The sequence below is a fragment of the Manis javanica genome, chromosome 8 (genome assembly GCF_040802235.1).
Source record: "Manis javanica isolate MJ-LG chromosome 8, MJ_LKY, whole genome shotgun sequence".
In the NCBI taxonomy this organism is placed as follows: Eukaryota; Metazoa; Chordata; class Mammalia; order Pholidota; family Manidae; genus Manis; species Manis javanica.
The window spans coordinates 48,393,476-48,407,939 of record NC_133163.1 but is presented as its reverse complement, the minus strand read 5'-3'; the positions used below and the strand labels follow the sequence as shown (position 1 = coordinate 48,407,939).

At 41.2% G+C, this 14,464-nt stretch overlaps 1 protein-coding gene across 18 annotated transcripts in view; it reads right to left on the bottom strand.

Moving 5' to 3' along the window:
* NIN (ninein) overlaps positions 1–14,464 on the bottom strand; it is a 96,101-nt gene that overhangs the window by 69,963 nt on the left and 11,674 nt on the right. For all 18 annotated transcript variants that reach the window (XM_073211263.1, XM_073211261.1, XM_073211252.1 and 15 more), the window contains one exon: positions 5,315–5,396. In XM_073211263.1, coding sequence (XP_073067364.1) covers positions 5,315–5,396 — 82 coding nt within the window. The remainder of the gene's footprint in view (positions 1–5,314; positions 5,397–14,464) is intronic.

Here is a 14,464-nt window from a genome sequence, read left to right as displayed (position 1 = left end):
CATCCATGGGCTGACATGAGAGGGACATGCCAATTTGCCAAGACTGGCTGTAGAACACTGTCATTTTCACGTCCCCAGTTTGGAAACCCTCTCATACACTGGAGCCAAAATAAACTTGGCATGGTCCCCAAAGAAACTGCTTCACTATCAAAATTCTCACCAGCCCAGTTTATCTAATTTTAAATAATGCATTTTGGTTGCTGTAATCACAGAGGTATTTTTTTAAAGATTGCCTCTTACCTCAGTAAAATCATCACAATGAATATGCTTTTCCAACACAGTTTAATAGCTGCTTATTTTGATTACACAGACATGTCAGAATTGGCCTAACCAATATCTGTCAAATATTACATCAAATATTTATGCTTGATGCATATATTTTTCCACTATTTTAAATGACTATATACACATCTTTGTTCACACCCATAATTATTTCTGTAGCATAAAATCTGAGAATGACATTGATTAGTCAAAGGCATTTTTATAGTTTTGGGTTATTGTTTTATATAATTCCAGGAAGGTCCTGTCAATCCACTAGACCACCAGTGAGCGTGAATGTTTCCAATTCCCTCTGACCTATGAACTGACTCCTACCACTTTCTTTTAATATTGGTGGTGGTAGCTGTAGTGGTTTTATTTTGTTTTTAACTTTTGGAGAAATATTCTCATCCTCACTGTTTGCATGTCATAGACACCAAGAGAACAGAGGAATAGGTTCTTACTTACCTTACTTAACCAAAGAGAGGATGACAGAAAATGCCTGCAGAGTCCTGTGTATAGGGCTCCTAAAAATAAGGCCCACAGCCAGACGCCAGTGCCTAGCCCAAGGTCTCTGAAGCCAGTTGTAAACATAAATCTTCAATCACTGCAGATCAGATCTAGCCTACTGCCTGGCCATAAGCTCTGCTTCAATGCCTTCTTACTGAGTGAATGAACAAACAGCTATTCTATTTACAGTTTCTTCAAAATATAAGGACACTAATTAAAATCATAGCAGTTACTGGAATTAGGAAAGTTCTTACAAAGAATCCCAATCACCTGCACCAAAACCATGCCCAGTCTTATGTTTCTAATTATTTGGCTTTTCCAAACCTGAGTTTTTCCTCACCAGATAAACAAAGAAAAGATATTTTACATTAACCGTATGAGGAAAAGAAAGGCTTCTTGCATTATGCTAACATTTGCTACTGAACAGGGATCTAATGCAAGATGCATCAAACAAGGACAAAATCTCTGGAGAGCAGATCCAGAGAGTATGTTGATGCCACGTATTTCAGGGCCCAGGCAAGGATTTCCATTACAAAAATCCTATAATCCAAAGCTGTAGCAAATTGAATAACTAATAGTTAAGTCATTGCCCCTCACTTATTCCAGGAAGATAATTTAAAAATTAAATTGTACACATAGATAAGAGGGAGTTATGCCACAGACAATATTAATCAGTTTGAAATTTACCAAGGATTCCCTGCATTCCCTATCCATTTTCCTGCCCTTATCTGAATTTCAGTATTTTTAATTATATTGTTGTTGTTTTTAGGGGGCAAAAACCTCTCCCTAAGAGTCTTAGAATCATAAATGTCAGAGCTAAAAAGATGGTGAAGATCACCTAATTTAAAAAATACAGAACTGTATGTCAGAGAGTTATAAATGGCAGAACCCAAGACTATGGAAATAATGACTTAATTCTATCTGTTCCAAACCCTGTAATGGCTTTGTTTTTGTACTATTTATATATAACTGCCTTCTATTAGAAGAATGTAAAAGCATGAAATATTCTCTGCATTTGTCCTTAGGAAGCAGAACTGTATAGTGTGAATTTGTTAGGTAAAATCTTACAGAAACACAAAGCTACCTTTTTTCATAAATTCAGATGTCATTAACTATTAGGAGATAACACCAATGCATCTTGGAGCTGAATGGATTCTGAGTATTTCCCAGCACAACCATGTTCACATGAGGCGACCAAAGGCCACAGAGGCGATGATGTATGAGGCCATTCAATCAGAGGGGCAGACAGAGCCAGCACCTCATAGCTCCGGGCTCAAGGGCCTTTCCACCATATCAAGCTGAATTTTCTATATTATAGTCTGATACAGCATCTGGTGCCTTTTTTTAAAAATTTAAGTATCATTGATATGTAATCTTATGTTGGTTGCAAATACACAACACAGTGATTCAACAATAATTATTAAATGCATATTATTAAATCCTCATCCCCACTAGTACAATTACCATCTTTCTACACAGGAAGATGTTACAAAATCATTGACTATATTCTCCACATTGTACTAATACCCCCATGCAGCATCTGCTATTTTTAGCTTATAAAACCCTTAGATGTTATAAAATATCAATTTATGACCCATTCCACCTAAGGCTGTGCACTATGGCCCTTCTGAGTTTTTCAGTCACTGTCCATAGTTTAAGAGTAATCTTTTCTCCCTAAGTCTAGTAGGTCTATTGATTTGAAAAGGCAAAACAAAATGCCACAGGCCCAGCCCGTTATGGAAGAAGATGAATTAAGCACATAAATAAGTAGCCAAATAATGCTGAGGACACAGGCAACCTTGTCACTGAAGATCAGGGGACATCTGCTCTCGTTCACGCCTTCCTGCTGCCTCTGGCCACCTGTCAGAACCTTTCTGCCAGTCTGCATGACTGAGGATGGGGTTTGCCCTCAGCTCCTCCTTCGGAGGGTTACCATTCAAACCAAAGCCTCCTGGAGTCACATCCCTTGGTGGCAGCATCCTCTCCTGCCACTATCTGTGAGACTTCAATTAAGCTATGTCCCTCATCAGGCTTCAATCTGCTTATGGATAAAGTGGCAGAGTTCTCTCCAGCCCTACAATGATGTGGCCTAGGATTTAAGGAGTAGTTATTTTCATAGAGGGGAAGGAGGGCCGACCTCAGGTGGCCTCCTGATATATTGCATATGAGTCCCGACCCTTCTTTCTCTGCCTCTCAGCAGCCAAGCCAGTCAGCCTGTGGGGGTGACTCACACACTGTAGAGTCGGTGGGAGAATGCTTCAGTGGGAAGAACCACATGGTCCCCAGGGAATAACTGGAAGGGCCAGAGAGAAAGAGAGGGGGAACGGGGGATGGGGGGTTGTTGAGAAGCAGAGGTGGGAGAAGGGACTGACTCCCTGCTGCCCGTGAGATCAAACATTCTGCAGGCACAAGTGCAACCCTAGAGTCCATCCTGTCAGGCCAAATGTTAGGGGAGCCATGTGAATGCTAGATGAAAGGCTACCAGTAGGTACTTGGCTACTTCATTACATTGATTTGGGGCAGCTCCATAATAAAGGTCTGCCACCACTTCCCCAAAGGATGGAGCACAGTGAAACTATAAAAATCCCTTCTGTGTGTTGTCCTGGAAGATGTGTCCAAATGACAATCTCAGCCTGCACAGCAGCAAGGCACACGCATAACTCAAATCCACCATCTGGAGCTAAATTCATAAATGTGATTTCTTAGCTGTTAACCAAGCTCACCCAACCATTGCCTACCTCCTCAGCCTATTATTTAGATCCTAACAATGTACAACTCTAGAGAGCATCCTTCATATTTGGGGTCACCATAGATCTGTATATTTATTGCAACAATTTTCTGGCAGGTGATGGTACAGGTTTTGAAGAAAGAGCAGCAAAAGGATCATGTGGACTAATAGTAGGGTTGCCCATTCAATCCTGCCTAAAAGCACATTGTCAGCACACAGAGGCACACGGACTCATGCTCATGTTACCCAGGCGCACACTAACTGACATGTGGTGATGTCACCAGGGTTCTGTTCAGGGCTTCCAGATCTTGCACTATTGTTATCGAGACGATAGACAATCTTAAATCAGTAAAAGCACCCAAAAACTGTGAGAAACCCCATAGGGAACAGAAGTCCCTGTTCCACTAGTGGTCACCTAGAGAAATCCTCGTTAGTCTGGAAAATCTCAAGAAGGCCATAAGCTCCCTTCTAGAGAGCTCTGACGGGCCTCAGAGCTGACGGTACATTCCCAGGAGTGGTCACCATAAGCGAAAAGGGGGACACTCAAACTGGACTCTAAACACAGATACATGCATTGCACACATACGTGACATGAATCTGGAGCTTTTCAGAAGGTACAGTGAAGAACTAGATCATCAGTGAAGACAAGAACTGAGCGCTCGTCTGTGCTGCATCTAAACAGGTCACACTGAACAGCTCCTTGTAGTGACAAAATGTTAATGATATCTCTTTTGTCTCAAAAACTGGGCCATATTTTTAATGTGCTCTTTTTTTAAAGTCAGGTTTATTAGGGAATAATTTACAGCAAGTATATTTTACCCTTTCAGTACACAATCTTATGGGCTGGGGAAGCTCAGAAACTCTGTAACTGCCACCACAATCTAGGCATAAAACTGTTCCATTATGCCCCAAATTCCCTCATGCCCCTTACTGTGAATGAGCAGCCCTAGTCCAAGCACTGCTGATTTTAATGAAACTGGACTGCATTGTAATACAAATGTCAACACTGTTTACCTTCCCCTTAAAGGTTACATATTTCATTGATTCTAAGACACACACACACACACACACACACACACACACACCTCTACATTTAAACACCCTGGAATTAGGATATGTCTTACAATCAGTGGCATTTTACCATTAAAATTGGCAGCAACTTTTCTTTTTAGAGATACATAAACTAAAGATGTGTTTTATAATCTATAGTGCCCTTAAGAAAATCAATGAAGTATAATAGTAGGTCTTTTACTTTGTAACATTTACTGAATACTTAAGATGTGTTAAGCCTTCTACTAGGCACTGGAAATACAAAAATGAACAACATGGTTCTCAAGGAACTATCACTTGAGAGGGGGAAGATAAACAATTATAATGTATTGTGATAATGGCTACAGCCAAGGGATATCCACTCACTAGGACCAAATAAAATTCCCTCTAGAATGGCCATTCTTCTCCCAGGCAAAATTCCCCCCAATTCATATTCTTCCATGTACACAGGAAATAAGGTGAAGGAAGTCCCATTCAGCTTCACGCTGCTCGTTCCAGGAATGAATTACTGCTACGGCATCTGACATATCGCCTAGGAACAATCCAGTTATTTCTTTCATAACACGCTGTTGTGGTAGGAAGTTTCATTTTAGTGTTCAACAGCTGCAGAGCTCTTACGTTAATAGCAAAAGACAAGCCACTGAAAATAACTGCTCAATCTGGGAAAGGCAGGTCCCAAATCTCTCACAGACATGCTTCAAGGTCCCCAAATTCTTCCATGGACAACTTTTAAAGGGGAATTCAGAGAAGAAAAGTTAGCACCCTTACCTGGTTCTTGAAAGTGTTCTTCATTTGACAGAGTTCTAGACAAGATGAGTATTAGCGCTTCTTTAAATTGGTCAAAATGCACCTAAAAATAAGCAATTAAAAATATATTCAAAATAGTTTCCATAGCCATAAGGAAGTAAATCCATCTACAAGGTACCAGAACCATTTGTGAGCATCCTGAGAGCCTTAAGTGAGTTGTAACCTGCTTTTGTTGTCTTTTCTCTTCATTTCTCTAAAGCACTGAAGGGAAAACGGGCTGATCATTTCTGACACCACAGCGTCACAAACACTGATATCAATATTTATTCAACTCTAAGGAGAAAAGCTATATAGCAAAACCTGATTTATAAACTCAAGAAAAAGGCATGTTTTCAACTCTTAACTCCTTTTACTTCTCAGAACAAGACCAGTAGAGAAAGATGCTGGGTTAGATACTAGGAAAATCTTCCCAAATAAATGATCCACTGTAACAAGGCCCCAAAGATGCTTTCATCTATTAAGACATCTTTGGAGGATGACTTAAATATAGTCTTGCCTGAGGCAGCTATATAATATTCATCTCCCAAGGCCCCTGTGATTCTACAAACAAGCAGAAATCAATAGCAAACACAAAGGATAAAAGAACCTTGGGAAGAATTTTTCCAAATTTTTAAAAATGCAATTACCTTGATTGAAGCAGGAAAGAACCTGAGTTTTCTTTAAGTAAATACTCAGAATTGGGATATCACTTTGGTTAAAGGGGTAAAAATGGTTTTCTTTATGGCCAAGTACACTCTTCTATAACTTAAACGTCTGTAACCTCCTCATAGGGAAGAAGAGAGAGATGGTATTTCTTCTCACCATAATTCTAGTTGGATAACATGGAGCCCATATATAAATACCAAGTTGGCAAATTTGTCATTTGCACTGCTGTGGGTCTCTTTGGACATCATTACAAAACACTACCTAGAGATTTAAATATAGGTGACAGATAAAAACCACTTCCAAATTAAATTGGGGAAGCAGGAAACCTCATTAGTTATCTAAACAATGCAGGAAAGAAATCACATCATAGCTTATCCATGCAAATCAATGCAAAGGAGAGGGACGCGCTGAGATCCCATGGCATAAGATTGTATATGCTTGCAATTCACCACATGCTCCCAAAGTGTACATGATTTTTCTGCCACATTCATTTTGATTACTTGAAATTACTTTCCAAAATCATATTCCTTTAGATAGTATAGACTAAAAATCAGTATACTCTATGGAAGGAGAATAGAAGTCTGTTGAGGGAGGCAGGGCATCTGCTAAAGAGCCAGGGCTGTACAAATGAAAGGGTTAAAAAAAACTGTAGAAATGTAAGCTCTACTAATCAGCTTCAAAAAAGCAGGGGGAGGGAGAGGGACTGGGCCCTGCTGCTGTCCTAGAGTCAGAGTGGGCTTCTGGCACTATATCACCGCCGGTCCAGTACCCTGGGGAAGGCTTCTTCCCAACGGGCCAGCCCACTAACAGCACAGAGGCAGGGGCTCTCCCACCCAGGGGCGCTGGCCATGCACGCACTACTGCCTTCCGGGCTCATTCCTTCCTCTGGGTCGGGCAGAGGGTGAGGAGCGCAGGCTCTGCATGGGGACAGCTGGGTCAGAACTGGATCAAGGTTCAGACCACAGCTCAACTGCTCACTCCCTGCTGCAAACTGGCTCAGTCACTCAACCTCTCCGGTTGTAATTTGCTCACCTGTGGATTGGGGCTATCTAACAGCTAGTATTTATAGTTCATTCAACAAATAGTTACTGAGCAGCTGCCACATGCCAGGCACTATCCCAGGCCCTGGTGACACAGCAGTGGAGGAGGGTGACAGATCCCTCCACCACAGAGCTTATGTTCTCAGGGGCTGCCACAGGGAAGCAGGCAGGGACTAGGCTAGGAGCATGCCCAGATTTTATGTTATTTATGACACCGCCTCCCTTATGGTGGCATTAAGGAGAAAAAATGAGCACCCTAAAGAGCCTGGAACTTCCTGGGACTTTCTAGGCACTCAGCAAAGGGGTAGTTAACACCATGACAGGTGCAGGGGGTGCCTGTTCCCACTACTTTCACAGACAAACAGCCATAGTTTCCAGAAAAGCAACTGGCCCTGAGAGTAACCATGAGGGCCAAGTGCAGGGAGGCCCAGGAGCCTGCCTCTCCCCCCGGATCTGCGCAGCTGCCCAATGCCAAAGACACTGATCCAGCCTGCAGTGGCCAGGGAGGCCGGCTCTGGGTTTCTCCTCTCTTGGAATACTAACAGAGATGGCCTGAATGAGCCTCAGTCTCTCCTTCCACAGTTAAAGAGGTGAGCAGCGAGTGGCTCCTGTTTCAGACGGGAGATCCGTGCCTTGAGAATTCAAATCCTTGATACTTGACTCTGGGGGTCTTTGCTGGGTCTTCTAGAGGTAACTGGAAAGAGTCCTTCTGAAGTTAGTCCTAATATAGTTCAAATCTGTGAGTGTTAGCTGTGATGGACCCCAGGGGTCTAGGTACCTCAGTTATATGCCCTCTAGAAAATGACAAAGACACCTGTAACCTGGAAGTTAAGCCCAATCAAATTCCTAGACTTTGTTATACTTTATTCAAGGGATGCTTGGGCCTCATACAAACACATCCACCTGAGAGACAGCACAAACCTTGTTTACATGGAGGTGGTCATCTCACAACCTCTGTGATCCACAGCACAGCAGAGAGCTGGACACAGAGTGGCATCCAAAGCTGAGGGCATCACGAAGCCCACGGACTCCTCGTGGGAAATGCCACAGTACCAACTCGGGAGCTATTTATTCTCAGTCAACCTGACTTACATGCTTCATTTTCCTGCTTCCCAAACCACTATAGATTAGAAGCAGCACATAAAAGACAGGGGCACGCCAAGGTAAATACAAGGAGGGACTATTGACATACTGGGATTGAGAAGACATTAATCATCCTCCTTCAAACAAAAAAATAAAATGTAATTTTTTAATACTTAAAACGTCTTAAAAACCATATAAACTATTATTGTCTAACCCCATACACAAAAGTAAATTTGAAATGGATCAAAGATCTGAATGTAAGTCATGAAACCATAAAACTCTTAGAAAAAAACATAGGCAAAAATCTCTTGAATATAAACACGAGCAACTTCTTCCTGAATGCATCTCCTCAGGCAAGGAAAACAAAATAAAAAATGAACAAATGGGACTATATCAAGCTAAAAAGCTTCTTTACAGCAAAAGGACACCATTAGCAGAATAAAAAGGCATCCTACAATATGGGAGAATATATTTGTAAATGACATATCTGGCAAGGGGTTAACATCCAAAATATATAAAGAACTCACATGCCTCAACATGCAAAAAGAAAATAACTCTATTAAAAAATGGGCAGAGGATATGAACAGACACTTCTCCGAAGAAGAAATTCAGACGGCCAACAGGCACATGAAAAGATGCTCCACATCGCTACTTATCAGGGAAATACAAATTAAAACCACAATGAGATATCACCTCATACCAGTTAGGATGGCCAACATAGAAAAGACTAGGAACAACAAATGCTGGCAAGGATGTGGAGAAAGGGGAACCGTCCTACACTGCTGGTGGGAATGTAAACTAGTTCAACCATTATGGAAAACAGTATGGAGAGTTCCTCAAAAAACTAAAAATACAAATACCATTTGACCCACGAATTCCACTCCTAGGAATTTACCCTAAGAATGTAGAATCCCAGTTTGAAAAAGACATATGCACCCCTATGTTTATTGCTGCACTATTTACAATAACCAAGATATGGAAGCAACCTAAGTGTCCATCAGTAGATGAATGGATAAAGAAGATGTGGTACATACACACAATGGAATACTCTTCAGCCATAAGAAGAAAACAAATCCTACCATTTGCAACAACATGGATGGAGCTAAGGGTATTATGCTCAGTGAAACAAGCCAGACAGAGAATGACAAGTACCAAATGATTTCACTCATCTGTGGAGCATAAGAACAAAGCAAGAACTGAAGGACCAAAACAGCAGCAGACTCACAGAACCCAAGAATGGACTAACAGTTGCCAAAGGGAAAGGGACTTGGGAGGGTGGGTGGGAAGAGAGGGAGAAGAGGAATAAGGGGCATTACGATTAGCACACATAATGTAGCGGGGGACACAGGGAAGGCAGTATAGCACAGAGAAGACAAGTAATGACTCTATAGCATCTTACTACGCTGATGGGGTATGTGGTGGGGACTTAATAATGCGGGGAATCTAGTAACCACAATGTTGCCCATGTGATTGTATATTAATGATACCAAAATATAAATAAATATATAAATAAAAAGAAGAAAGGAGGGAAGGAAGGAAAGAAAAAACTAAGGAAGAAATAGCCAGAGGCATGGAAGAGAGATTAGAAAGTTTGAGCATATATTCAGTAGGAATCCAAGAAGAGAATGATAGGAATGAAAGAACAGTGAATCTTTGAAGAGTTAGCATATGAGATTTTTCCTCTATTGAACAGGCATCTAGGTCCTTAGATTAAAACATCCCCCTGTGCATCTGTAAGTCCAGGGAGAGGAAATCCTGGGGCAAAATACCTCTAAAAGCCAAAATTAGTCAAAGGGAGAAAAAAAAAACTATATAAACTATTTTTAAAAAGCCACATGTACACAAAAACCTGATAGTCTGAAGTTAATTCTGTGCTGAAGCAATGATCTATGTTCAGCCACATCAATCCCGAGGGTATTAAATCCTTAAAATATAGAAGAATAACTGGTAGACCGAAAAGATTTAAAATGACCAAGAACTTAGGATGCTTAATATACTCTTTGATAGGGTAAAACTTTAATAAATTTTTTCAATCCCCAATGGTTTAACCTTTTTGTTTTAAGTCTGCCACTAAATGGGGTAAGAGACCCAGTTACTAGAAAATTTTATTAATGTGGGTCCTGGATAATACCAGATGAGTGGAGGTATTAGTGTAGGTTCACTCTTTTCCAGGAATTTGTCATTTGCAGCTGACAACTCCCATGTGAGATGGGCCAGACAGGCATCCTCCTCTGAGCTGAGGACACTGGTTCAGAGAAGGCACACATCTTGCCCAAGCCACGTCTTTAAGTGACAGGGTTACTTGGAGAACCCAGGCCTTCTGACCAGACTCATCACAGCCCAGCAGCCCTGCCTGCCCCAGACCTGCTTCACTCCTGGTCTGACCTCTCAGGGAATCCCTCTGCTGCCCCAGGTCAAATCTTCAACTGGGCACAAAGCCACAAAGTGTAAAGCACACAGCAGGTTGAAAACAGTACACTGGGGTTTCAGGGGATACAAGGTCAAGAAGATAAGGAACCTCTGCCCTCAAAGAGTTTATCACCCAAACTCTAGATTCTGGGGAATGGGGAAGAGGAGAGCAAAGTCGATTAGTAACTACAAGGTAGAATCTGGTAAATGCTCTGAGAGAGACAAAAACAGGTTGGTAGGGGCCTCTGATCAAGATTATATCCTACTCAGCCAGTAGGGAGGAAAACAGGGACAATTTTTTGGCATTTGGCTTTCCCAAGAGAGTCACAGGCAGAGCTTAAAGGTTTCCAAAATGGACTTAAAATGTATTATAATCAGCTACATTTTAGAAGAAAAGAGGTCTATAAAAGATTAAACATGATTATTAACTCAGAGGTTCTTCATATTCCATAATTCTATCCACCTGGCCCTTCTTCCACCATCCGCCCCAACCAAAATTTAAAAATCCAAAACAAAAACCTTGCAAGCTGATCAAAACAATTCCAGCAGGTTTAATCTTCAGGTTTAATCTATTTTCATTCTTGCAAGGGCATACAGACACTGGACCCTAGGCTTTTAACAGCAGTGAATTCCACATCTTTCAAGAAGACAGCTCTCTAATAGAGGCAGGTGACTGCTATTTTCCATTAGTGCTCATGAATACTGATGTGGCAGAAAAGCCCCTTAGGGCACAACCCAGAACCAAAACGTTAACAAATGCCCTCTATTGTGAAGCACTGTGCACTGTCAGGCTCACTGAGTTCAGAAACTGGAATTTTTAAGTACCATTTTTCTCCTCCAAGGGAGCCTTACTGTTTGTTGTATTATGTTAAAATTTAGAAATCTTCCCAAATATACCCTGCAATTAAATCACACAAGATAACGAGCTTCTGAGCTGTGCAAACCCTGGTCGGTACCCCCTCATTTGAATAATAATTGCTGCCATTCATTTTACAAGCACTCCTATATCTTATATGCCTCAAAGGGCAGTTTGCAACTGCCCTTTACATGACTGGCTAAAAACACACATGACATTTAAACTAAATTAACAGGAAAACTAGTCAAGTCTGATATTTTTTGTCATGTGTCACCACCACTTAATAGAAATTTATTTCATTACTTTTCCTCTTCAAATTTCATAAGAATGCTTTTATAGAAACACAATTTGCCTTTCTGGAAAGAAGAATTTAAGCACCACAGAAGAAACAAATGCTATCTCAAGCAACAAAAAAAACCTGCAGCAAGAAGTAGAAAAAGGGACCTATCATTGCATAAAATCATCTTGTGTAATCATGGAGATCAAATGCATACAGTTTCCACACACGTACAGGCAGAATTTCAAACAGGCCTGGGATGAGAGGGCTCAAACCAAGCATTCACACAGTGATCTTATTAAACAAGACAAAGGCCCACGTAACTATCATCACAGGAGTAACACAAAGGGAAATCGATGAAAGAACATTTAAACGTTAAGTCTTCACTGCAATGGGTAGAGAAAAATGGACTCAGCAGAGGCCAATGTACAGGAAAATGGTGTTAATAGCATTATGCAAAGAGAAACGACACAAGGAGTTTCATAATGAGAGACACAGTTATGAAATGTTCTGTTCTAAATAAAGCACTTGGGTTATTACAGCTTAGTGGTCATTTACTGCAGACAATGTGGAGAGAGGCAAAGGCCTTTTTAAGAGGCAGCTAAGGCAACTGTATGAAGTTGTACTCCCAGCCTGATCCAAGGAGCTCTGCCTACAGATGGAAATGGGTGCAAACCACCACATGAGACAGTTGCTAATAAATCCATTCTCCACTCTAATGAGCCTTCTCGGAAAATCATTAGTGGGAAGTCACTATTACCAAAGATCCATTCTGGGTATGTAAGGGATGGAGGACAGGGGCACAGGGAGATACAGGACACAGCAGTTAATTGTGATGAGTCTTTGATACACACAATCTAAGTCAGTCCTCAAAACATTCTTATAAGGACGGTATTATTTTTCCCATTATACAGATGAAGAAACTGAGGCTCTTAATATTTAAGATAACATGCCCGTATGGCTGAAAAGCAGCAAGGATCAGTACTTGAATACAGGTCTAACTTCAAAGAATGTGCTCTAGCAATATATACACTGTCTTGATGTGGGGACAATGGCGGGTGGGGGATGTTGAATGGGGCGGGCACAGAAGGAGATTCATTTTTGCCTATCTGCAGTCTGAGGAGGCTGTGGAGACATGCATTCAAATTCTGAGACTAGAAATTCTGGGTTCCATCCTGGTGCTGCTTCAAATGAGTTGCTTGACCTTGGACAAGTCACTGTATTTTTCCAAGTTCTGGATTTTAGGTTTTCCTGTCATACAGATGAACACTGAAGTGTAAAATCTGCAACAGACACTGAAGAATTTTAAGTCCACTCCTCCCAGACAGGAAGCTACTCATGAAAGTGTCAGTGGAATACTAATGAGCATTCCTGACCATACTTTCTCCAAGGGAAGAGATGGTCATTACTGAAATAAAGTAGGTGAAGGAGAACTACCTTTTAGCCCTTGTTCCTACCTCTTGTTGAAAGTAAAGGCCTTCCTCACAGTTCTCCCCTCTGCCCTTGCTTCCTGACAGACTGAATATCTGAGAGACTCCAGGTTCACAGTGTACAAGGCTAGAGTTAATTTTCCGATGAGTTTGACAAGAAAGTATTAATACAGAATGGAAGCAACTATAAATAGGAGCCACAGACCTGGGAGTTCGATTCAACCCCATGTGAGCTTATTTAAAGGAGTGGAATGATTGATAGTTTACACAGAGTCACAGGACCAAATAAGAATCAGAAAACAGCTCTCATCGTTTCAGGTCAACTGTGGTAAACAGTAAGATTCAGCAAAGATTCACCATTTCCTCCAACGCATTCAAAAAGCCTCAGATCAATAATATGAAACAGGAGTATGAGCTCGGGGTAGTTGCAAATAGGTACTATTTGATGACTGAGTGTAATTTTGCACCAAGAGGGCAAGTCCCAATAATCACTGCCAGAAAGTATTTCTGTATTTCTGATTTACTTTTCAATGGGTAAAATGTGCATAAGAGGAAAAAAAAATCTTTAGAAGTTTTTAATGAATCGGGAATGAACAAGAAAATCTGCCATATGAAATTAATCATGACACTTACAAAAGAGCCCATGCACTGTGAAATGAAAGGTGGGAAAGTGGAGCTGAATTACATATTTGTACAGCTATCAAATTTTAATACTAAAAGTTTCAAAGTGCCTTTGATGACCCAAGTCCACGTACTTACAGGACCCTGGAGAAGCCAGAGAGTTCTGCCACCAGGTGGCTGGTTCTGATTCTAAAATGTTCCAAGGACATAGGGCACCTCAGCACCCAGATTCACCCCACAGAGTATAGCAAGGAAACTCTTCAGAAACTCAGGGGGCAGGAGGAGGGGTGCGTTTTGTCTCAAAGCTGGTATATTCCATAAGGAAAGGAAAATGGCATTTTAAGAACTGGATATAATTAAAGGCTTCAATAAAACCAAGGTGAAGTATCCTATTTATGTCCTGATTGCTAATAACAGAAATAGAGAGCACAGAGAAACACTTCATTTAAAAGACACACACAAAAAAACCAGGAAGCAACTACAATTGGTATCAACTGTTTAGTTGAACACTTGGTTCAGTGAAAGAGCTAACGTTGTCCCCTTGCTTACGTGTTCGTAGTATTTGCACCCAGGACTATTCGCCTGCCAGGTACATTACCTGACCAGACTGTTAGTTGTCCAGTGTCTTGAGGAATCTGTTGTCTTGGGCTCCCACCCACCCGACATGTGCTTAACTGATGACAAAGGCACGGATGGAGCTCTTTTGATGGCCTGGTAGGAAACACCAACCAGCAAAGCCTTTCTTTCAAA